Here is a 22,711-nt window from a genome sequence, read left to right as displayed (position 1 = left end):
TGGATTCTTCACTGCCTCTCCCCACTCACCCTCAAGGCCCGCCGACCCCGATGGTGGTGCTTCAGGGGGGGAACTGTTCAAGGCCTCGACCCAGCCGAGGCAGGGAGCCATGCTGCCTTATTGCCGGTCTGGATCGGTCCCCGGAATCCTGCGACGACTTCCAGGTACGTGCTGTAGGTTCCCAGTCAGGGACAGGAAACCAACTGATGTGGGAGAGAGGTACCGCCTTTTTCATCTGTAGGTTTCCTGTCCCTGAGGGCGGATCCCTCTCTCTCCGTGGTGCAGTCATGGGGGAAAGCGAAAAATAGCTAATGACTTCATTTGGGCATATAAAAAAAAACAAGAGTGGCTGGTAGGTTACTATATTATCCTTATGAATTTGGGGGGATGGGTGCCCCTAACTTACATGCTTATCATAAAGCAGAAGTATTAACGGGTATTAGAGACTGGTGGTTATTGGATAAGACACATAAGTGGCTTCAGATTGAGTCATTTTATTCTAAATTTAACTCGACGCGGCTTACGTTGGAAATGGAAGCCATTAAATTTAGTAACTACACCCAGTGTCTACCTACCGCATCAACAGCAATACGTTATTGGAGGAAATTTGCTTCAAGCCTTCTAAATATTCCTTCAACAAATATTTCCTTAAAAGCTTTGGAAATGCATATCCCCTTTATTAACTTACAACGCTGGTCCACTGCAGGAGTTGAATCCCTCCAGGACCTGATAGATGGTTCTCTTATCATCCCATTCGATCAACTCTGTTCCAAATTCCCCAGTATTAGGCATTTTTTTTTACCAATACCTACAGATAAGACATCTGCTCCAAACTATGCCCGGCTCCCTCTTCCTTAAACCCCCTGTGAATCACAAAGCCATGGGATTCCTCCTATGACCTGAATCAGGCCCCAAAGGTGTTTCAATCCTCTATAGTGGGGAACTTTTTTTCTGCCGAGGGCCATTTGGAATTTTATAATAGCGTTCGGGGGCTGTATAAAATTATCAATAATGATACGCGAGTAAACTCGTTGCTCGGGTTTTCCCGAGCATGCTCGGGTGTCCTCTGAGTATTTTGGCGTGCTCGGAGATTTAGTTTGTTGATGCATTTGCATGATTTGCGGCTGCTGGACAGCCTGAATACATGTGGGGATTCCTTAACAAACAGGCATTTCTCACATGTATTCAGGCTGTCCAGCAGCCATAAATCATGCAGCCGAGGTGACGAAAACTTAATCTCCGAGCACACCAAAATACTCAGAGGACACCCGAGCAACGGGCCTGAGGTACCGCGATTACCCTGCACAGTGCAGCCGTCTCCCCAGTGCAGGCTCCGCTCATTCTATACCCAAGTGCCCATTGCCCCCCACCACTCTCTCTCCCCCCGGCTCACCTGTGGCTTGGTCCCTGCTGCTTCTTCCTGTTTGTGTGAGTGCACGGCCACATGTTCCCGCTCATTAGGGTCATGAATATGGGTCCCACGCATATGAGAGTGGAGTGGCGTCCATATTCATGATCTTAATGAGCGGTACCACGTGACCGCGCGCTGACACAGGAAGAGCACGACTATGGGAGCTGCAGCGAAGGCACGGCTGGAGGAGGAGAGTATGATTGGGGGGGGGGGGGGGGGAATGGCTGCGGGCCGCACAAGACGTTTCCCACCACTGCTCTATAGTGTATTAAATGATCCAGAGGTGGATGCTAAATTATCATATATGCTAAAATGGGAGGAGGAATTGGGAACAACGTGGGATCCAGAGGAATGGAGGGATAGTTTGAGAAATATGTAGAGTGTCATCTTGTATTGGTCACCTAGAACAGTTAAAGAAGATGCATCCTAGGTGGTATAGGTGTCCAAGACAACTGGTACATTATGGGCCAAACCAGACTTTGGCTTGCTGGAGAGGTTGCAGTGGTTTGGGATCGGTGAGCCACATGTGGTGGTCCTCCGGTGGCGATCGTTTTTTGGAAAACTATAAATATGTTAAGGGAGGTGACAGATTCAGGTTGACACCATCAATGGGACTTGTTGCATATAGGGACAACTGATTTTCCTTTAAATATCAGGGGTATAATGTCACATTCTGATTGCGGCTAGGCTCACCTTTGCTGCTAAATGGAAGGGGATGTCTCTTCCGACCATGAGAGAAGTGGAGGACAAAATATATATTGTCAATATGACCAAACTCTGGCGCACTCGTCAGTTACCAAGAAAAAGGTTGTTCGAATATGGGAACTGTGGTTACTTAGTCAGAGGTCTGCCCCTTTGCATTGAAAATATGTATCTTTTCATAGGATTTTTTTTTTTTTTTTTTTTTTTATGCAAGTGTCGATATTTTCTGTTTTATATATTATGTCAATCTATGAGTATGCGCATTCATGCTTATGTTTCCCTTGTTTAAACCCCTACGTTGGGGGTGTTGTTACTTATAGGTTTTCTTTTTCGAAAATATGCAATACAAATTTATTGAAGTAAAAAACAAAGTGGAGGATTCAGCTCTGCAGGTTCCAGTAGTCAACACATGGACACTTCACTCACATCCGACTTTCATACTTAAGGTCTGTGACAACAAGCTTCTCTTCCTGCTTCTCTGAGTATTTCACTGAACATTGAAAGCATTAGGGAGATCAGCTCGCCAGTACACGACTGTGTGCAAATGTGCTTGGAAGGTATGGGGGGGCGCCAAACTGAATTCTTGCCCTCGGTACCAGAAAAACTAGATACACCTCCGTATCCATCAAAGTCAATGGCTCCTCACTCTCCCCATTACCATGAGTTCCCTGCCTTGGGATAACCCTTGACTCTGCTCTCTCCTTCAAACCACATATCCAAGCCCTTTTCATCTCTTGCCAACTCAATGCCAAAAAAACACTAGTGCATGCCCTCATCTCCCACCTTGGGTTACTGTAACCTCCTACTGTGTGGCATCCCTTCCTACATCCTTCCATCCTAAACTCTGCTGCCTGACTAATCCCGACTGTCCCTCCAGATATTCCCTGGCTTCTCCCCTCGGCCAATCCCTTCACTGGCTCCCCATTTCCCAGAGACTTCAGCTCAAAACCATAACATACAAAGTCATTTGTAACTTGTCTCCGCTGTACATCAGTGACCTAGTCTTCAGGTACTTGCTTGCATTCAACCTCTGATCACCACATGATTTCCTTCTCTACTCCCCTCATCTCCTCTTCCAACAATTGCATACAAGATATCTCCCATGCATCCACCTTCTCAAACTCTACTCCAACATATATCATACTCTCTACTACCGAGGAAACCTTCACAAGAGACCTGAAGATCCACCTTTCGACACGCGTACAACCTGCAGTAACCCATGCTCCACTATACTCCTGCACAACAACTCTCCCCACACCTACTGTATCCTCCCCCCATCCCTTGTAGATTGTAAACCCTCACGGACACGATCTTCTCTCCTTCTGGTACCTGTCAGTGACTCCTTGCTCATGATTATTGTACATTTTTTTAATATGTATACTCCTTTCACATGTAAAGCGCCATGGAAAAAATGACTGATCATCATTATAATACTACTAATACTATCACTAAATACTACCAATTACTAAAATATCCATCTAAATAGGAGTGTAAGGTTAGCTTTAGGATTCAGCTCTAAGCGTTATATTTTAATACTTTTTATTTATCTTTTCTGTCTGGTGCAATCCCCATTAGGAATGTGCTCCACTATTGCCAATGTCATCCAGTGTACGCCTTGCCGCATGTATGAAATCCTTGAACAGACGGTGGAGGGTGCATACTGCTGTGCGAGATGTGAGCATGTTGTGCATTTGGAAGCCCAGACACTGGATCTGAATGTGCAGCTGGCAACACTGAGATCCATAGACAATATGGAAAGGAGTCTTCTGCTCACTGAGCAGAAGCTCAATGGGATAGATGAGGGGAGGGATGCTAGGTTGGAGCTGCAGGACAGTGAAGCAGCAAGCTGGGTGACAGAAGGCGGAACAGAGGGAAGAGTGGGAGGGAGGCTAGTCCTGAATTGGCACACCCCAATAAGTTTGCCAAGTTGGCAGATGAAGGGAATGTCAGCGCAGGGGGTAGCACTGCTGCAGCAAGGCATGTCCTCTGAAAGCCAGAGGAGTGTCTGTTCCAGTAAGGGGAGGCAAATAGGAGAGCAGGGCAGGCCAGACAGGTGCTGGTAGTGGGGGACTCTATTAGGGGAAACGATAGGGCAATCTGTCACAAAGACAGGGATTGTCGAACGGTGTACTGTCTACCTGGCGCTCGAGTTCGACACATCGCTGATCGGGTTGACAGATGACTGGGAGGGGCTGGTGAGGACCCAGTGGTCATGGTGCACATTGTCACAAATAAAGTTAGAGGTAGGTGGAAGGTCCTTAAAGATAATTTCAGGGAATTAGGCTGCAAGCTTAAAGCAAGGACCGCCAAGGTTTTATTTTCGGAAATACTTCCTGTACCATGTGCCACGCCAGAGAGGCAACGGGAGATTATGGAGGTCAATAAGTGGCTCAAGAATTGGTGTAGGAAGGAGGGGTTTGGGTTCCTGGAAAACTGGGCCAACTTCTCAGTTGGCTACAGGTTCTATGCTAGGGACGGGCTGCACCTCAATGGGGAAGGTGCAGCTGTGCTGGGGAGAAAATGGCTAGAAGGTTGGAGGAGTGTTTAAACTAGGAACTGGGGGGGTATACATTTTATAGGAGGGGAAGACCGTGTAGATAGAAACCTGGGCACAAATAATGAAGTTGAGGGTGGGGGTGGCTTTTGGGGTGGGGTTAGAACAGTTAACCATTTAAGAAAGAATAGAGGTACAGAGAGTTACATAAAGTGCAAGTATACTAAAGCCAGAAGCCTCACCAACAAATTGGAGGAATTACAATTTTGTTGAAACATAATTATGACATGGTAGAGATATCTGAGACATGGCTGGATGAGAGCCATGACTGGGCGGTTAATTTACAGGGCTATAGTCTGCTCAGAAATGACCGTATGAATAAGCGAGGGGGGGGGTGTTTATATGTAAAATCATCCTTAAAACCCATCCTGCATGATAATATATGTGAATCTAATGAAAATGTAGAGTCCCTGTGGTTGGAGATAAGGGGAGGGGGGAAAAAAAAAAAAATAAGTTACTGATAGGGGTTTGTTATAAGTCTCCAAAAATAACGGAAGCAACGGAGAATATCCTCGTAAAGCAAATAGATGAAGCAGCGACTCAAGGAGAAGTCATTATTATAGGGGACTTCACCTACCCTGAAATACATTGGGGAACCAAAACCTGCAGTTCCAGCAAAGGTAATGGGTTTATGACAACTATGAGAGACAAATACCTTTCACAACTGGTTCAGGACCCAACAAGAGGGGGGGCACTGTTAGACCTAATATTATCCAACAGGCCAGACCGCATTTCAAATATAAGGGGTTGAGGGTCACTTGGGTAATAGTGATCACAAAATAATAAGTTTTCATAAATCCTTTAATAAGATGTGTAGTAGAGTGGTAACAAGGACACTAAACTTTAGGAAAGCAAATTTCCAACGGATGAGAGATGATCTTTGTGCAATTAACTGGGACGATATCATGAGACATAAAAATACACAAAGAAAATGGGATACGTTTATTAGCATCCTGAATAGGACCTGTGCACAATATGTACCATATGGGAATAAACATACTAGAAATAGGAAGAAAACACTATGGTTAAAAAGAGCTGTAAGGGGAGCAATAAGTGACAAATATAAAGCATTTAGAGCAGGGTTCCCCCAACTCCAGTCCTCAAGCCCCACCAACAGATCATGTTTTCAGGATTTCATTAGTATTGCTTAGGTGATAATTGCTTTACCTGTGCAATACAAAGGAAATCCTGAAAACATGATCTGTTGGTGGGACTTGAGGACTGGAGTTGGGGAACCCTGATTTAGAGAATTAAAGCAAGTAGGTAGTGATGAGCCATTAAATAAATACAGAAGATTAAATTCTGTAAAAAGTAAAATCAAGGCAGCAAAGATTGAGACGGAGAGACTCATTGCCAGAGAAAGAAAGAATATTTTTGGATTATTTTTAAACTACATAAATAGTAAGAAACTAAAAAATGATAGTGTTTGCCCCTTAAAAATAGTCTGGGTGAAATGGTGGATGAGGAAAAAAAGTCATTTAGGCTGGTTTCACATTAGCGCATTTTCAGCGCGCGCACGGCCGGGGGTAGCTCCGCCCCCGATCCGGCTCTCTGCCCGGCGTGCCCGCCCCTTGCTTGTAGCGCCGCCTACTAGCGGACAGCGGCGCCTGCGATCGGCGCACCCTATCTTTAGCATAGGGTGCGCAGATCGTGCGCAGGCCGTGCGCTAGTTGCGCTTTGACCTGCGCTGCGCACTTTTGACGGTGCGCCGTGCGCGCCAAAATCCGAAAAGTTTGATTTTGGCGCGCACGGCGCACCGTCAAAAGTGCGCAGCGCAGGTCAAAGCGCAACTAGCGCACGGCCTGCGCACGATCTGCGCACCCTATGCTAAAGATAGGGTGCGCCGATCGCAGGCGCCGCTGTCCGCTAGTAGGCGGCGCTACAAGCAAGGGGCGGGCACGCCGGGCAGAGAGCCGGCTCGGGGGAGGAGCTACCCCCGGCCGTGCGCGCGCTGAAAATGCGCTAATGTGAAACCGGCCTTAGCATGTTAGCTTTTTCAACAGTATTTACACAAGAAAAACCCATGACCGATAACATGATCAGTGATAAAAATTTATCCATTAAATGTCACCTGCTTAACCCAGCAGGACGTACGACAGCGTCTAAAAATCACTAAAACTGACCCGGGCTCGGATGGGATACACCCCCGAGTACTGCAGGAATTAAGTACAGTCATAGATAGACCATTATTTTTAATCTTTAAAGATTCCATAAAAACAGGGTCTGTACCAATAGGACTGGCATATAGCAAATGTGGTGCCAATATTCAAAAAGGTAACGAAAACTGAACTTGGAAATTATAGGCCCGTGAACTTGACCTCTACGGTGGGTAAAATCCTGGAGTGTATTCTAAGAGATACTATATTGGAGTATCTGAAGAATAACCTCATGACCCAATCTCAACATGGATTTACAAGGGACCGTTCCTGTCAGACTAATCTGATAAGCTTTTATGAAGAGGTAAGTTCCGGACTAGACCAAGGAAATGCAGTGGATGTGGTGTACATGGACTTTTCAAAAGCTTTTTATACGGTGCCACACAAAAGGTTGATACATAAAATGAGAACAATGGGGATAGGGGAGAATATGTGTAAGTGGCTTAAGAGCTGGCTCAGGGATAGGAAACAAAGGGTGGTTATTAATGGAGGACACTCGGACTGGGTCACGGTTAGCAGTGGGGTACCACAGTGGTCCATATTGGGCCCGCTTCTTAACATTTATTAATGACCTTGTAGGGGCATAGAAAGTGGAATTTCAATATTTGCAGATGACACTAATTTCTGCAGGGTAATAAATACGGAGGACAATTTTATATTACAGGAGGATTTATGTAAACTAGAAGCTTGGGCTGATAAATGGCAAATGAGCTTTAAGGGGGATAAATGTAAGGTCATGCACTTGGGTAGAACGAACAAAATGTATAATTATGTGCTTAATTGTAAAACACTGGGCAAAACGAACACTGAAAAAGACCTGGGTGTATGGGTGGACGACAAACTCGCATTTAGTGGACAGTGTCAGGCAGCTGCTGCAAAGGCAAATAAAATGGGATGCATTAAAAGAGGCATAGATGCTCATGAGGAGAACATAATCTTACCTCTATATAAGTCACTAGTGCGACTACACTTAGAATACTGTGTACAGTTCTGGTCCCCGGTATATAAGAAAGACATAGCTGAACTAGAGCAGGTGTGGCGCCCCTGCGGCTCAGTCGCCACAGGAGGTACTGCACCTTCTCCTAAGGTGTAGTGCCCCACCGACTAGGTAAGTTGGGAACTCCTTTCCACGCTCCAACACCTGCATCCCACACACAGGATAGTTCAGTAGGTCCACCTAGCAGCTTCAGCCTGGGGGTAGCAGAGCACCCTTCGTGGAACCCTGCTTCGTAACATGAGATGTGCTGGGAGGTGGGTGGAGTTAGTATAAAAGCGGGGGAAAGTAGGGAATTACAGGTCAGTCTGACGGAAGGTCAGGCGAGAAGAGTTCAGTTCTGAAGTTAGAGTTCAGTTTAGAAAGAGTGCTGCAGTTGCCTTAGTGATCTGAGCCAGCTGGCACGGGAAAGAGAAGGAGAAACACGTAGACCTGCAACCTCAGATTCCGTAAGAGAGAGAAGGAACAGCGCGGAACAAAGGAGTAGGAGAACAGAGGAGTTGTGGGTTGGAAGAGGAACCCTGCCTATAGGTTCTCAGCGCAAGGCCAGGGCCCGGTCCCCAAGGTTGTATGGACACTTATGGTTCTGCAGCAGACACCAGTGGAGTAGTTGGCTGTAAATGCACTACTCCATCCAAGACTTGGGACACAACAGCAACCGATTCGCGAGCCAGGACTCAGAAGAGTCCCCGATAGAGGCTACAGCTGTCTGTCATACAAGTGAGGTTCTAGGAACATCTGACAGGCAGAAATCCAGAGAACTACAGTACTGGAGTTCTTCACACTAAAAGGCGCAATAGAGGAGTCGTTCAGGAAAGGCATATGTTGGCGGAGTGTTGGAGAGGAGAACCCTGACTTGCCCGGGAGGTTGATTGAGTCTCTACCCCGGAGGACACGGCACGGAGGCAGGCACCAGTGGGTACCACAAACTGAGTAAAGCTTTGAAACTGCAAGCCCAGGTGTCCTCCATTCATTCGCCGCTAACACCTTCAGCACCGCTACATCTGGGTACCAGCATCTATACCATTCTGCGCCTCTCCTCATTCATTGCACCTACACTGCCCTGGGACTACAGCTTTACCTGTGGGGAGCTACACCATCTTTCCTGCACCACACCATCAGTCCCAGCGGATCTGCATGCAGCGTTGGCTTACCATCTCCCTTGCCAAACACCACGGGTGGCGTCACAAACTATTCAAATAAACTTTAACACGATTAACATCACCGCCATTGATATAGTGCGCCCATGGCCACGGACCAGGTCACTGCTGCTGTGACATATTCCCCCTGACACCGGCCCGGTACCGAGTTCCCCGCTGCCCTGGGTGTGAGGGGCGACCCAGGTTATTAGGGAACTGGGGGGTCTACAATACCAAGACAGGTTAATACACTTGGGGTTTAGTTTAGAAAATCTAAGGCTTAGGGGTGATCTTATTACAATGATCTTTTTACTCTTAGACCTGTGACGGGGACAAGGGGGCATCCTCTACGTCTGGAGGAAAGAAGGTTTAAGCATACTCACAGACGCGGATTCTTTACTATAAGAGCAGTGAGACTATGGAACTCTCTGCCATATGATGTTGTAATGAGTGATTCCCTACTAAAATTTAAGAAGGGTCTGGATGCCTTTCGTGAAAAGTATAATATTACAGGTTATAGACACTAGTCTCCTTGATATTGCGTTGATCCAGAGAGCTAGTCTGATTGCCTTATGTGGAGTCGGGAAGGAATTTTTTTCTCCCAATGTGAAGCTTACTGTTTGCCACATGGGTTTTTTTTTGCCTTCCTCTGGATCAACATGTTAGGGCACGTTAGGATAGGATATGGGTTGAACTACAATATATATTCGAACATAAGCTGAGATTTTCAGCCCATTCTTTTGGGCTGAAAGTCCCCCTCTCTGCTTATATTCGAGTCATATACCTGGGGGTTGGCGGGGAGGGGGAGCGGGGGTATCACAGATCATACTTACCCCATCCTGGCTCGGTCTCTGCAGCCCCCTGCTTCTCCACAGTCTCCCTTCAGCGGTCAAATGGTACCGCTCATTAAACTCATGAATATGCACATATTTATGAGTTTAATGAGCAGTACCACGTGACTGCTGAAGGCAGGAAGCGAGACTGTGGGAGAACGGGACTGCAGAGACCGAGCCAGGACGGGGTAAGTGTAGGCTATATTCACCTGTCCATCGGTGCTTGTTGCTGTCTGATGTGTCCTCTTGTCAGTGACATTCAGACAGCAGAGGGTGCGGTGACGTGGTTAGTGTGCGCTGTGCCCTCTGCTGCCTAAACGTCAGACAGATGACGTGGCAGACAGCGGCGGCCGGCAAGCAGCGATGGACGCAGGACAGGTGAATGTCTCAGGTGCCGGGTCGTGAGGTAGCAGCGACACCGGCACCTGGCACCCAGCGACGGAGAGGCGAGCATGTCATTTTTTATTTTTATTTGCAGCAGCAGCGACAGCATATGGGGGCATAATGTATGGGGCAGCAGATGGGGGCATGATATATGGAGCAGCATATGGGGGCACAATATATGTGGGCAGCATATGTGGAGCAGCATGTGGGGGCATGAGATATGGAGCATCTTATGGGGGCAGCATGTGGGGGCATATTCTATGGAGCATCTTATGGGGGCAGCATAAGGGGGCATATTCTATGGAGCATCATATGGGGGCATAATCCATGGAGCAGCATATGGGGGTATAATCTATGGAGCATCTTATGGGGCAGCATATGGGGCATAATCTATGGAGCATCTTATGGGGCATTTTTTTTTTTTTTTTACAGTGTTCAGTTAAGGGGTTAACTATTGGGACAGTATTATAGAGCGGGTTGTTACAGACGTGGTAATACCAAATGTGTACTTTTGTTTTTCTATTTACATAAACGTATTTATTGATAAAATATTTCTTTTCTTTAGGAATTTTTTTCAGGCATCGCGTTGTCCTGATAGAAGCGCGCAGGAACAGATTCCCTGCGCAATAATAGTCTATGCCGTTGTCACTACTGACAGCGGCATCAGAGGGGTTAAACTCCTGCGATCGGTGCTAGCATACAGAGCCAACACTGGCACGTAATTGCTCAGTGTGAAGCTGCGCCATACATATCTTCTTTGCGGGAACGGAGCTCCTGCAGAGCAGTATATGTACGGCGCATGTCATGAAGTGGTTAAGTAAAATACAACTTTATAAAAATCAGTAGAAATAATATGAAATACAAGCACATAACATTTTACCTTTGCCATTTGACATCCTGGAGTTCCTACAGCAGCTTCACAACAACTGTAGCGCGTTTCCAATCCACCTGGGACTTTAAATTTTAAATCAAAATTATGTTAGACAAGGTCATTTTCAGCCTTCAGCTTTATTGATGTTATACTATAAAAGGAAGACAAACTTAACTTGCCTTTATGTCTCAAGACTCTACCAGAGTGAAAAGTGCACTCTTCTTTACGTAGATGCTTTCCTTGCAGTGTTACAGAATAGGTTTCTCCGCATCTAGAGCACACTCGTCTTAATGCTGTGATGAAAAAAAAAAAAAAAAAGTTTAGAGCATTTAAAATCCACCAAGACCACGGTGAAAATCATACTGAACTTTACTTACCATCACTTCCTATTGTTTTAGTTACTGTGCATTGAATTAGAGCACTACCAGGCCTATCAGGGTGAGGCCTGGGATATCCATTCTCCATTAACTGGTCGTCAGAAAGAAGATAGTCTTTAAGCAGGTTGTACAGATCAGGACCAGCAAGTTCTGGAGAGCAAATTGTATTTTAATAAAACTTACCCTAAACTAATGCAATTACTAATAAATCAATGCATTCTACACAGATGTTAATCATCAATTGCACAAAGAATTATCCACTTTACCCTTGAAAGAAGGTTAATATACGCCTTGATTACATTAGTCTTATGAAGTAGTTCAAATGTATCCTCGTACTGTTGTAATTTTACTAGTGATCAGCAAGCACTAAAATGCTCGAGTGCGCGGTACTTGAATAGAGCAGGTCAGATGCTAGGACGAGCTCGACTCTAGTAACGAGTAGAATGGTAGTCAATGGGAAACGCAAGCATTTTTCCAGGAGACCCCAACAGGAGGGCAGGGGAAGAAGAAAAAAAAAAAAAAAAAAGACAAAAAAAACACAAATGGATCTAAACCAAGCTCAAATGGAATGGGAACAGCATGGGAAAGATGCCTGGACACATCTGACTCCCAAAGCTGCTGCTGGGAACAAGGTCAGTATTACTCCATCTTTACCGAGTGACAAAACAAATCAAAGACAAAAATGGATTTTACAGGAAAAAATTTGAAGAAAACATTCATTCATGTATAATGTCTCGTATATAGGTGAAAAAAAGCCTTCTCTGGCCGTTAATAGCAGGGTCATCTCTTGCTGCATTTTCCTGTCGCCCATGACCACAGTAGATGACGGGGGGGGGGGGGTACACCCTCCGGTAGTTATCGGTAAATGTAATTCGGTAAATGTAATTTTAACATTTTACTACCTTATCTGGGCGTGTGACATGGTCAGACACATCCTGTTGAATTTATGAATGAGGGACTCAAACTCACATAGTCTATGCAGACAATGCAAGAACTACAAAAAATTTAGAAGGAAGAGACTCAAACAACCTGTATTAGACAAAGGAGGGCCTCATGCATATTCTGTTAAAATTGTTTGGTAGTGGGACTCCTAGGCACAAAGTCTACACACTAAATGCTAGGGCTGCATGAAATTAGAAGGAGGGACTGCAATACGCCCTGGAAGACACGCAGAGGAGAGCCTTAGAGAACATTTTACAATTTTTTAAAAGGAGTATAGACTGGTAAAGCCTATGCACTAAGTGCAAGGGCTGAAAAACATTTATACCTGGGGGTTATACGTATAAATGTAAGAATTGTAGAGGTAGGCCTCACATATCCTGGAAAAATTATGGAGGGCATCAGGCACACCCTGAAAAAATTATGAGTGAGGGCCACATGACGACCTGGTTGATGTGGTGGCGGAGGAGGAGGACAAGAAAGAAGAAACCATGAACCATATACCTTTTTTGGGTGGTAAGGGGAATACACCAGAAAAAAAAGGAACATTTGAATTGGTTTATGTTCCACTGCTGTCATCCAGTGGAGTTGAGATGTCTGGGTTAATCCAGACCATGTTCATTGTGATGAGTCAGCCAGTCAGCATTTATCCCTGACTGCACTAAAAACCTGCTCTGTCAAAACGCTAGCAGCACGGCAGGCCAGCACCTCCAAGGCGTAGAGGAACATTTCATGGCACGTGTTCAGCTTGGATACCCAATGGTTGTATGGCAAAGGAATCAAGGAGGACACTGGTATGGTCAGCTTGGTACTCTTTCACCATCTTACAAAACTTTTCCCTCCTTGTCAAACTACTCTGCACATCAGGTCCTGGGAGCTGGGAAGGTTTAATTAAGCTGTCCCCAACCTCTGATAGTGTTCCCCCTGCCTCTGCTGGACCTTTTGTCTGCCTTGTCACTCCTCCTTGGTTTCCCAAGGATCTATTACCTCTGCTGCCAGCATTGTCCGTGGAAATTTTTGTAATAATTGCTCGATAAGGCCTTTCTAGTATTGTACCGTTTTACTAGCCCTCTCTGCCGCAGGAAGGAGAGATTGAACGGTCACCTTGTAGCGTGGGTCCTGAAGGGTGAACAAGCAGTAATCCGCATTGGCCAAAATATGTATAATGCAATGGTCATGGGGAAGGCAGAAGGACAGTGTCAGCCATCTGTGCCAGACTCCAAACAGGCAGGATTTCCCTGTCCCTACCACGAGGACTACTCCATCTCCTCTTCAGCCCATTCATGCTGAACAGGCAGGTTGAAGCTGGTGTGGGTAGCACCCTCTATCACAGGCAACCATATCCTTTCTTCCTCATCACCCAAGCCACGTTGAGATGAGATGAAGCTGTGCTTGGTAGTATCACACTGTGTACTTTCTTCGTTCATCTCCATCTGGTCTGCATGCAAAGAATCATCTTTAATTGTTAGCAGCAAGCATTCGAGGAGACACAGAAGTAGGATAGTTGCGCTCATAGCCGCTTTCCATCTGTTGATTCCTCAAGTTTTTTTTTTAGCACCTCACAGATGTCAAACATCCATGAACACTTGTTGGCTATGTGCAGAGGCTGATGGGTATGTTGTAGCTGGTATTCAACAACTGTCCTCAGCTGCTCACAAAGCCTTGCCAACATATGTAATCTGGGGTTCCAACTCTGTCACGTCACACACCAGTTGGCAAGCAGGCACTTGCAAATGTAGCTGCACCACTGCCAGACCGACGGCAGCTGCAGCTCACTTGCGGAAATGGGCGCACACAGCGTACCTACACCAGATCAGGCAACTGGATAGGTTTTCAGAAATTGCTGAAATCACTAAGTTGAGCAAGTGGTACAGGCATGGTACGTGTAAAAGGTTGCCAGATTTTGGAGCCGTCACCAGGTTACGGCCATTATCACACACAATCATGCCTGGTTGTAGGTTCAGCAGCTAGAGCCACAGATCTATCTGGCCTGTTACTCCTTTTCACAAGTCTGCGGTGGTGTGCTGCTAGTCACCTAAACAAATTAGTTTCAGCAGAGCCTGTTTCTGATTCATCAAGGCAGTGCTTCCAGCTTGTGACTGATATGGATGACGTGCTCAGAGATGACAATTTGGTAAGAGGATGAGGAGAGGGTGCAGGAACTGGTGGAGGAAACCATGATAGAACAAGGGCACACAATCCTTGGTGTCTAACACTTGTGCCATCCCAGGGTCCGACCCAGGTCATGGCCACCACTAGATTCACCCATTGTGCTGTCAGGCAAATGTTGCATCCTTGGTCACCAGCACTTGTCAGCCACATGTCGACCGTTAAGTGGACCATCCCAGTAACTGCATTGATCAGGGCACAGGTGATATAATGGGACACATGCTAGTCTAAGGCGGTACGGCAAACAAAGAAAAAAAAGGAGCCCTGAAAAGGACTTTTGTTTTAATGGTGCAGCAGTATACAATTACTGCTATAGCAAGAATAAATCCTGTCTATATCCTGCTTTAAAATCTAAAATAAGCTTTCCCTCCTATAACGCTCCCTGAACTGCTTCCACAGGAGAGAGCGCAGAGTATCGCGTCACAGTTATACAAGATGTGATGTGGCCTACCAATCACTGTTATGCCAGTAGGCAAACATACCTACAGCATTACAGTACATAGCGAGAAATCCACATGTTCATTCTCTGTCTAACAGGTGCAAAAAAAAAAAAAAAACAAGCAGGTCGGGGACTTTAGCATAGCAATTGAGCTCCCGCAATACTCGACTAGGCTCACTCATGACTAAAAAAGACAGCACATGTTTAGTCAAAATTCCAAAATCTCATTCTGACTCCAAATACTGCTTTTACAGGGGGGGAGGAAGTGGTGTCAGGTTGTGGTAAACTATGAAAGATGCATTGATCCCTGTAACAAATCCGCACCTCACCACCCCACCTGACATCACCATTACGTCAGAAGGATCACGTAATGCGGTCTCCCCCCCCCCCCTTTCACCAACAAGACGTTCTTCACTCTGGGGACAGGCTAAGTCAGGTTCGTACAGTTTTAACAGTCACCCCCTGTCCACACAGGCCCAGAGGCAAAGGAAGTGAGGATGTGGCCCACACAGTCCCTGATGCAGCACCATACTCGCTCACAGCCCTGACAGGCTAAAAGCAGGGCTGTGGAGTCTGTAAGCCACAGTTGCGACTCCGACTCCTGGATTTTATCAGGCTCCGACTCCGGCTCCGACTCCTTCATAAATGGCCAATTCATAACAAATTTACTGTTGTAAAATATTAAACATCGTGCTTATTCAGTTTCTCACCATCATATAAGTAATCAGACCACTTAGAGCAAAAACTACATTTATTAGAATACAATTAGAATATAGCAAATAACTTTTATAAACTTTTCTAAACTGTAAGTAAATATGCAATAAACACTTTTATGCAGTTAATAAGAAGAAATCTATAAATTTGTCCTCAGAAAAAGTATTGCCTCTGTCAGATCCTCCTTCATGGATGCCCTCAAATCTGATCTAATTATTTTGAGAGCAGAGAACAACCTCTCTACACTAACTTGTGTTGGTGGCAAAGCAGTAACCACTCGGGGGCAACATCTCTGACAATGTCAGGATACAGAGGAATCGCTTGTTGCACTGTTATTTTTGATGAACGGTCAAATTTCTCAATTTCTTTTAGTGCACATGAAAAATTCTGCTGAAATGTACTGGCTGTGTTCCTTGATGGGGATGACTCTTCTTCTATGCGGGAACGCTTTGCACGGTCCTTGTGATCCAAATATTTTTCAAAATTAAATTCTTCATCAGTTGATGATGAGGGTGAAGATGTGGCAGGACGACCAAATTCTTCTTGTTCCTCCTGACTGTTCTGCAACCCTTTCATCCTTACTGCTATTTCAAACAGAGCTTCTTTTCCTTTACTTAGCTGTTGATCATAGAAGAATCCGATGCATTGGGTCTACATAAACAGCTGCCAAAAGAATGTTATTTTGTAATAGTAGCTCCTCTCTCCGTTTCATTGATGTAGCAATGCCACTTGCAGTTAACCCTTCTCTTTGGGACAGGCGAAACATCAGGTTCTTCCACTCCTTTAAGAAAATACCTGGAGTTAAGTCCTCTGCTTGTAATTTTTTAGTCACTGTAAATGGGTGCTCTAGCAATTTTTCCAGCTCAGTCACCTGATTCCACTGACTTTCATTTAGCGTCAGTTGAGGGTTAGCCATGTCTACAAGAAAGGATATCAGTTCAACCAAGCGCTGAATCATTAAGTCAGTCGTGTGGCTTGACCAATAATTGCCCCTTTTCCAGCACGTCTCTTCAAAATTGAGTCAACTTTAGTGGTTCTGGCAACAGTAGCCAATTTTCTCACCTTGCCAATCAGTGCAGCAGCATGTCCTTCTTGCAGACTGTCTCTTATAGCCAGCTGTAGCATATGCACAACACAGCGCATGTGATGAATGAAAGAACATATTGACACAGTTTCAACAAGATCTAAACTATCATGTTGCTGTTCATCTGAAGCAACTTCAGTTTGCTCCTCAGTTACAATACTGTGTTCCTCTATTTCAAACATTTCTGTGTCTGTGGACCCATAATGTTCTTCTAGCTGCTGGTCACCATCCTTACTCTCATTCATTAGCTTAATAGTACTTCTCATATTTGAAGCATTGTCAGTTACGACAGAAAGAACTTGCTCTTTTTTAAGTTCATAGTCTTGAAGAACCTTTTCCACCAAGACCTGGAGAAACTCACTGGTGTGATGAGCCTTGGTGTCTTTTACTGCCAATGTCTTGGTAACTATTTCATTTTTGTCACAAACAAATCAGACATTGATGGCAAAATAGTTCACTCTGACGTGTGCAGGCATCCATTTTAAGAAACAGAAAGCGTCCCTTGAGAGTTTTTTTTAAGTTCTTCCTTTTGTTTAAAAGCTTCTTCGAATACTAATTTTCTAATACTCTCTCTCTCCAGAGAAACACCAAGCTTGCGGGCCATTTCCCCATTCAGACACACAAAAGCTGGTCGTGAAAATAATGAAATAGGCACACTATCCTTTACAACAAGCTCTATGATCTGTTTTTTAAATGTATCTACTGTCATTGTCACAGTAACTTTGTCACTGACAAAATATCTTGCAACTGATGGCTGCAAAGTTCTCTGCTCCATTGTTTGGCTGGAAGAGCTGGGCACTGGTTCATTGGTTTGGATGCAGTCTTTCTCATCCACTGCTTTCAGTACTTCTGGATGAAAGCGCTGTAAATGTCTCTTTAGATTAGAAGCTCTGGTAGGAGCATTTTTATCCTTGCCTGAATATGCACTCATCTTGGCTTCACAGCATTTGCTTTCGTCTGGATCATTTGTCATACACTGACAATGTTTTCTATCTTGAGTGATGGTGAAATGTTCAAATACAGCTGATTTAATGTGATGCTTCTTTGACATTCTCAGGTTTTTAATTCTGCATTCACAATCCAAATGACAATTGTTTTTCCTAAAAACAATTGTACAAAATTATTGCCAGGTCGTACAACTGATATAGTGGTCAGTAATACTGTTATTATTCCTCATGTACTCACAGTTAACTGATGAGTAGCAGGCAGCTGTGAGATGCTTGGAAGACGCACACCTAGTATGATCTAGTCTAGAGGAGGAGCTTTACTACTAAGAATTTGCAACACATTTTCACTTTCAGTTTCATACATTGTAAGTAGGGGAGTTGGGGCAGCATGAGGTTAACCAAGTATAAGATAAGATAAGGGCAGTGGAGAACAGTGACACAAGAAGTAAGAAATATCTCCAGCAGAACTGCTTATCACTGTTGTTCATAGTTTGATAGAACATATATATTTGAGTAACATTTATAAAATTCATATGAAAGTTCAATTATGAAATATTAATACATTTATTTTTTTTAAGTGGAGTCGGAGTCGGTACATTTCTACCGACTCCAACCAAAACTAACTCCGACTCCACAGCCCTGGCTAAAAGAACCCTTTCATGAGCACCAGTTAAACAGCGCCAGCCTTGTAGGACTGTAACCAGTTACTCGCTGGATAAAATCCCATTAATGGACTGGGCTTATATTGGGCAGGAAACCAGCCCCAGAAGTATGGAAAGTTAAGCTGAGAAATGGACGTGTGGATTCGTGGACCGAGATAAAAGAACGGCTCAAGGTTAAATTATATTTAATCGGCTTACGGCACACTAGACAATACCCTATATAGACAATGGTTATACATATGGTCAGATATGCAAATAAGTTTGTACGAAACCAAATCCAAAAACATGGAGGTAATTAACCTACCCATATCACAGAGATCCAATGTGACTTGCTTGGACTAGGTTTGTCATTTGTGCCAAGTAAAAACTAAATTTTTTTTTTTTTTGTTAAACAGCCGTAAAAGATGTACAGTTCTGCCGTAAGCTACCCCTAACAAAACTACATGACCAACATGGGCCTAACTTGGGTTTGGATAGTGTAGCTGTGTGTCAGGACTTAGTAGTATTAGAGGATCTTCTTAGGAAGCAACAACCAAAGTCTGCAGGTACGTTCCACCAAACGATAGTGCCCAGATCTGCGACCTTACCTGTATGTATGCCCAAAAGTTGACATCTTTAGTAAACTGGTCACTGAAGATCTCCAAAAAATTCCAGGAGGGATCTTTAATGACAATTTAACATCAGCACAAAGAAAGGCTCTGAAAGAACTTCAGTCATTTCACGACATTGTGAATGGGCAGAAATGTGGTAATCTGGCCTACAGACAAATATGAAAGGGAAGCGTATAGGCAATTGAGAAATAAGGATACTCGCCATACACTCGCTAGACAAAATGCTACACGGCGCTTATAATTCTTGTCACATCTCCAAGAAAGTTCTGGATGGTTTGCTGGCTAATAATCCCTGGGTATCAACGATCTGTTGCCTAAGATCCACAAGGACCCTGTCAATCCTCTGGGTCGCCCCATAGTCTCTGGCATAGGGAGGGGCTGTGTGATTTTGCATGCAAGTTTATAGCGTTACCTAAAACCAAATGTCAAGACCCTGCCCTCCTATGTCAGAGACACTACCTATTTTACTTACCAAAATAAATATATTTACCTGGAGGATGACATGGTCCTTGTGGCCATTGATAAAGAATGTTTGTAAAATGTATTAAAAACGGATGGCAACAAGGCCATCCGTATCTCTAGCTCGAGATAACCAGCCGGGATGGCTACTGGTGTGAATTCCTATTGGAACTACTGGAATTTGTGCTTGCACACGATTTTGCATTTAAGGATAGGTTCTACCTGCAGAAACGTATCATTGCCATGGGGGCAGTGTGTACTCTGTCATATGCAAATCTGTTTCTCGGCTTTTGTGAGATTTTCCAGTGAGAGCCCATGCCGCTGAAGATGTGCAGTGCTGGCATCGACATATTTGACGATGTCCTTGTCATTTGGCAGGGCCCCGAAGCTGAACTCCTTAAATTCATGACAAATCTCAATTCAAATACATTCAACCTCAAATTTACATGTAAATGGCACAAATAGAGGATAGATTCTTGATGTAAAATTGTACATTGAAATAGATGGATCAATTCAAACTGTTCTATACCGCAAAGAGACCACTGTAAATTCTCATCCAACCAGTCATCAGGGCAGTTATTGAGAACTCGCCGTATCTGTTCAACCCGTTACAGATTTGATATACAATCTAATGATCTGAAAAACCGGATTACTTACCGGTAATACTCTTTTGTAGAGTCCACGACAGCACCCACTGAGAGAGGGGATCCGCCCCCGGAACAGGAAACCTACAGAGAGATAAATGGGGCGGTCCCCCTCGCTCCCTCAGTTTGTGTTACCGAGAACAACGGAGGAACCGCCATACATGTTTTAGTCAAACTGTTTAGGCGATTCATCTATCTTACCCCTATGCAGTTTTAAGCTTACTAAGTTTAATCACATATCTAACTTAAATCATAATCTCCACCACCAAGGAGACCCATGTGTGAAAAAATTCTTACGGGAGGGAAGTGAGCGGGTGCTGTCGTGGACTCTACAAAAGAGTATTACCGGTAAGTAATCCGGTTTTTCCTCTTCGCCACGACAGCACCCACTGAGAGATTTCCAGAGATAATCACTTGGGCGGGCACACCGTGTTAAGGACTGATCTACCAAAAGTTAGATCCTCGGTAGAGGACAAATCTAGTCTATAGTGACTATAAAAGGTAGACGGAGTTGACCAGGTTGCAGCCTTACATATTTGTTCAATTGGGACGTTAGCCCTCTCGGCCCAGGAGGATGATATGGCTCTAGTAGAGTGCGCCTTAATCCCCAGTGGAGGGTCTTCTCCTTTTGTCAGATACGCCATCGTGATCGCATCTCTAATCCATCTGGATATAGTGCCTGATGTAACTGCAGACCCCTTCCTGCTGCCCTGGAAGGAGACAAAAAGAGACCTACTCTGCCTCCAGGGACTGGTCCTATCTAGATAGGCTAGCACGGCTCTCTTCTATCTATCTCTCTTCTATCTATCTAAGGTGTGATATTTCTCCTCGTCCTGTGTTGACGGGTTCTCATAGAATGAAGGTAGGCATATCTCTTGAGATCTATGAAATTTAGTTGCCCGTTTGGGAAGGTAGGACGGGTCCGTCTTTAAAATCAGACTGTCTCGTGTTGTTAACAGGAACGGTGGGTCTACTGATAAAGCGTGAAGATCACCCACTCTCCTGGCCGATACTAAGGCCACCAGCATAGCCGTTTTCAATGAGAGGCACTTTACTGATGCTGAGCTTATGGGCTCAAACGGTGCCTGAGTGAAGGCATCCAAAACTAGAGTAAGGTTCCACGCTGGTAGTCGAGGCACATGCACCGGTTCTGCTCGTTGACAGGCCGAGATAAACCGAGTCACCTATCTATTTGCTGCCACGTTATAGTTAAACAGGGCTCCTAGGGCTGACACGTGGACCTTAAGAGTGCTTACTGAGAGTCTAAGCTCTCGGACTCTTTGTAGAAACTCTAGAATGGCCGTAATGGGTACTTCACCAGCTAGTTTTGTTGGGTGAAAGGCCAGGAACTTCCTCCACACCTTAGCATATATTTTTGTCGTGGACTCCTTCCTGCTTTGTAGCAGGGTATTGATTAGGTTCTTTGAGAAACCCTTCTGCCTCAGTAGCTCCCTTTCAAATTCCAGGCCGCTAGGTGCAGGGCTTTGGCCTGTGGATGGTAGCAGGGTCCCTGCGAGAGAAGTTTCTGGTGCAGCGGCAGGATCCACGGGTCGGTTACCGACATGGCTCTCAGCCATGAAAACCACGGTCTTTTTGGCCAAAACGGGGCTATCAAGATGACCCTCGCCCTCTCCTGTCTTATTTTCCTGACTACTGTTGGTAGTAGCACCATCGGAGGAAAGGCATAGGCTAGTTGGAATGCCCAGGGTGCTTGGAGGGCATCTAGAATATCTGGGTTGTCCGACCTGTAGAGAGAAGCAAACTTTTTTACGCGACTGTTGGCTCTGGTTGCGAATAGGTCTATCTCCGGTCTGCCCCATTCTGACGCTATCATTTCGAAGACGTCTCTGCTGAGGACCCACTCTCCCTGGTATAGGGCCTGGCGACTGAGAGTCTGCTCGGAAGTTGTCCACTCCTCTTATATGGAGCGCTGACAAGGAGAGAAGATGGACCTCGGCCATCTCCAGAATCTTTCCCGCGATAGACATCAGTGGCATTGACCGCGTGCCTCCTTGCCGGTTTATATAGGCCACTGCGGTGGTATTGTCTGTCTGGATCTTTACGTGGGCGCCTCTTAACTGCGGGAGGAAGTGAGATATCGCGTAAAAAATCGCTGTTAGCTCCTTTACATTAGAGGAGGCCTCTATTTCATTCTCACGCCACCAGCCTTGTACCATGTGCTCCTCTAGGTGGGCTCCCCAACCTAAGGGGCTGGCATCCGTGGTGAGTATCTTGGAGGGAGTCACCCACCACTGTACTCCCTTCGATAGATTGGAAGGAATTAACCACCATTTTAGGGATTCAACCACCTCGGGCGATAGGGACATCTTCCCTTCCAGCCGCCCCTGCAGTCTGTCTCCTGCAGAATAGCCCACTGTAGTTCTCTAGAGTGGAACTGAGCCCATTGCACCGCTGGAATGCACGATATCAGTGACCCCAGCAAGGACATGCCCTGTCTCAATGATATTACGGGTCCTCCTGTAGCATTCTGTACTTTGTCGATTATGGCCATTACTTTGGCGTTTGGCAGAAGCACTCCTCAGTTACGGAGTCTACTTGCAGGCCCAAAAACCTTTGACAGGTCACTGGCTCTAGTCTGGACTTCTCCCAGTTAATTAGCCA

The 22,711-nt window shown here is 45.2% G+C and overlaps 1 protein-coding gene across 1 annotated transcript in view; it reads right to left on the bottom strand.

Moving 5' to 3' along the window:
* The window catches only part of LOC141048252 (RNA exonuclease 1 homolog), a 324,762-nt gene that overhangs the window by 147,374 nt on the left and 154,677 nt on the right, over positions 1–22,711 (bottom strand). The window contains exons 9-11 of the mRNA XM_073543671.1: positions 11,422–11,571; positions 11,224–11,337; positions 11,054–11,127 (exon numbers count right to left, since the gene is read on the bottom strand). Coding sequence (XP_073399772.1) covers positions 11,054–11,127; positions 11,224–11,337; positions 11,422–11,571 — 338 coding nt within the window. The remainder of the gene's footprint in view (positions 1–11,053; positions 11,128–11,223; positions 11,338–11,421; positions 11,572–22,711) is intronic.

This window comes from Dendrobates tinctorius, unplaced genomic scaffold (genome assembly GCF_039654945.1).
Source record: "Dendrobates tinctorius isolate UK_male_01 unplaced genomic scaffold, ASM3965494v1 ptg000134l, whole genome shotgun sequence".
In the NCBI taxonomy this organism is placed as follows: domain Eukaryota; kingdom Metazoa; phylum Chordata; class Amphibia; order Anura; family Dendrobatidae; genus Dendrobates; species Dendrobates tinctorius.
Note: the sequence above shows the minus strand (reverse complement) of the source record. Positions and strands in the feature narration are given on the sequence as shown.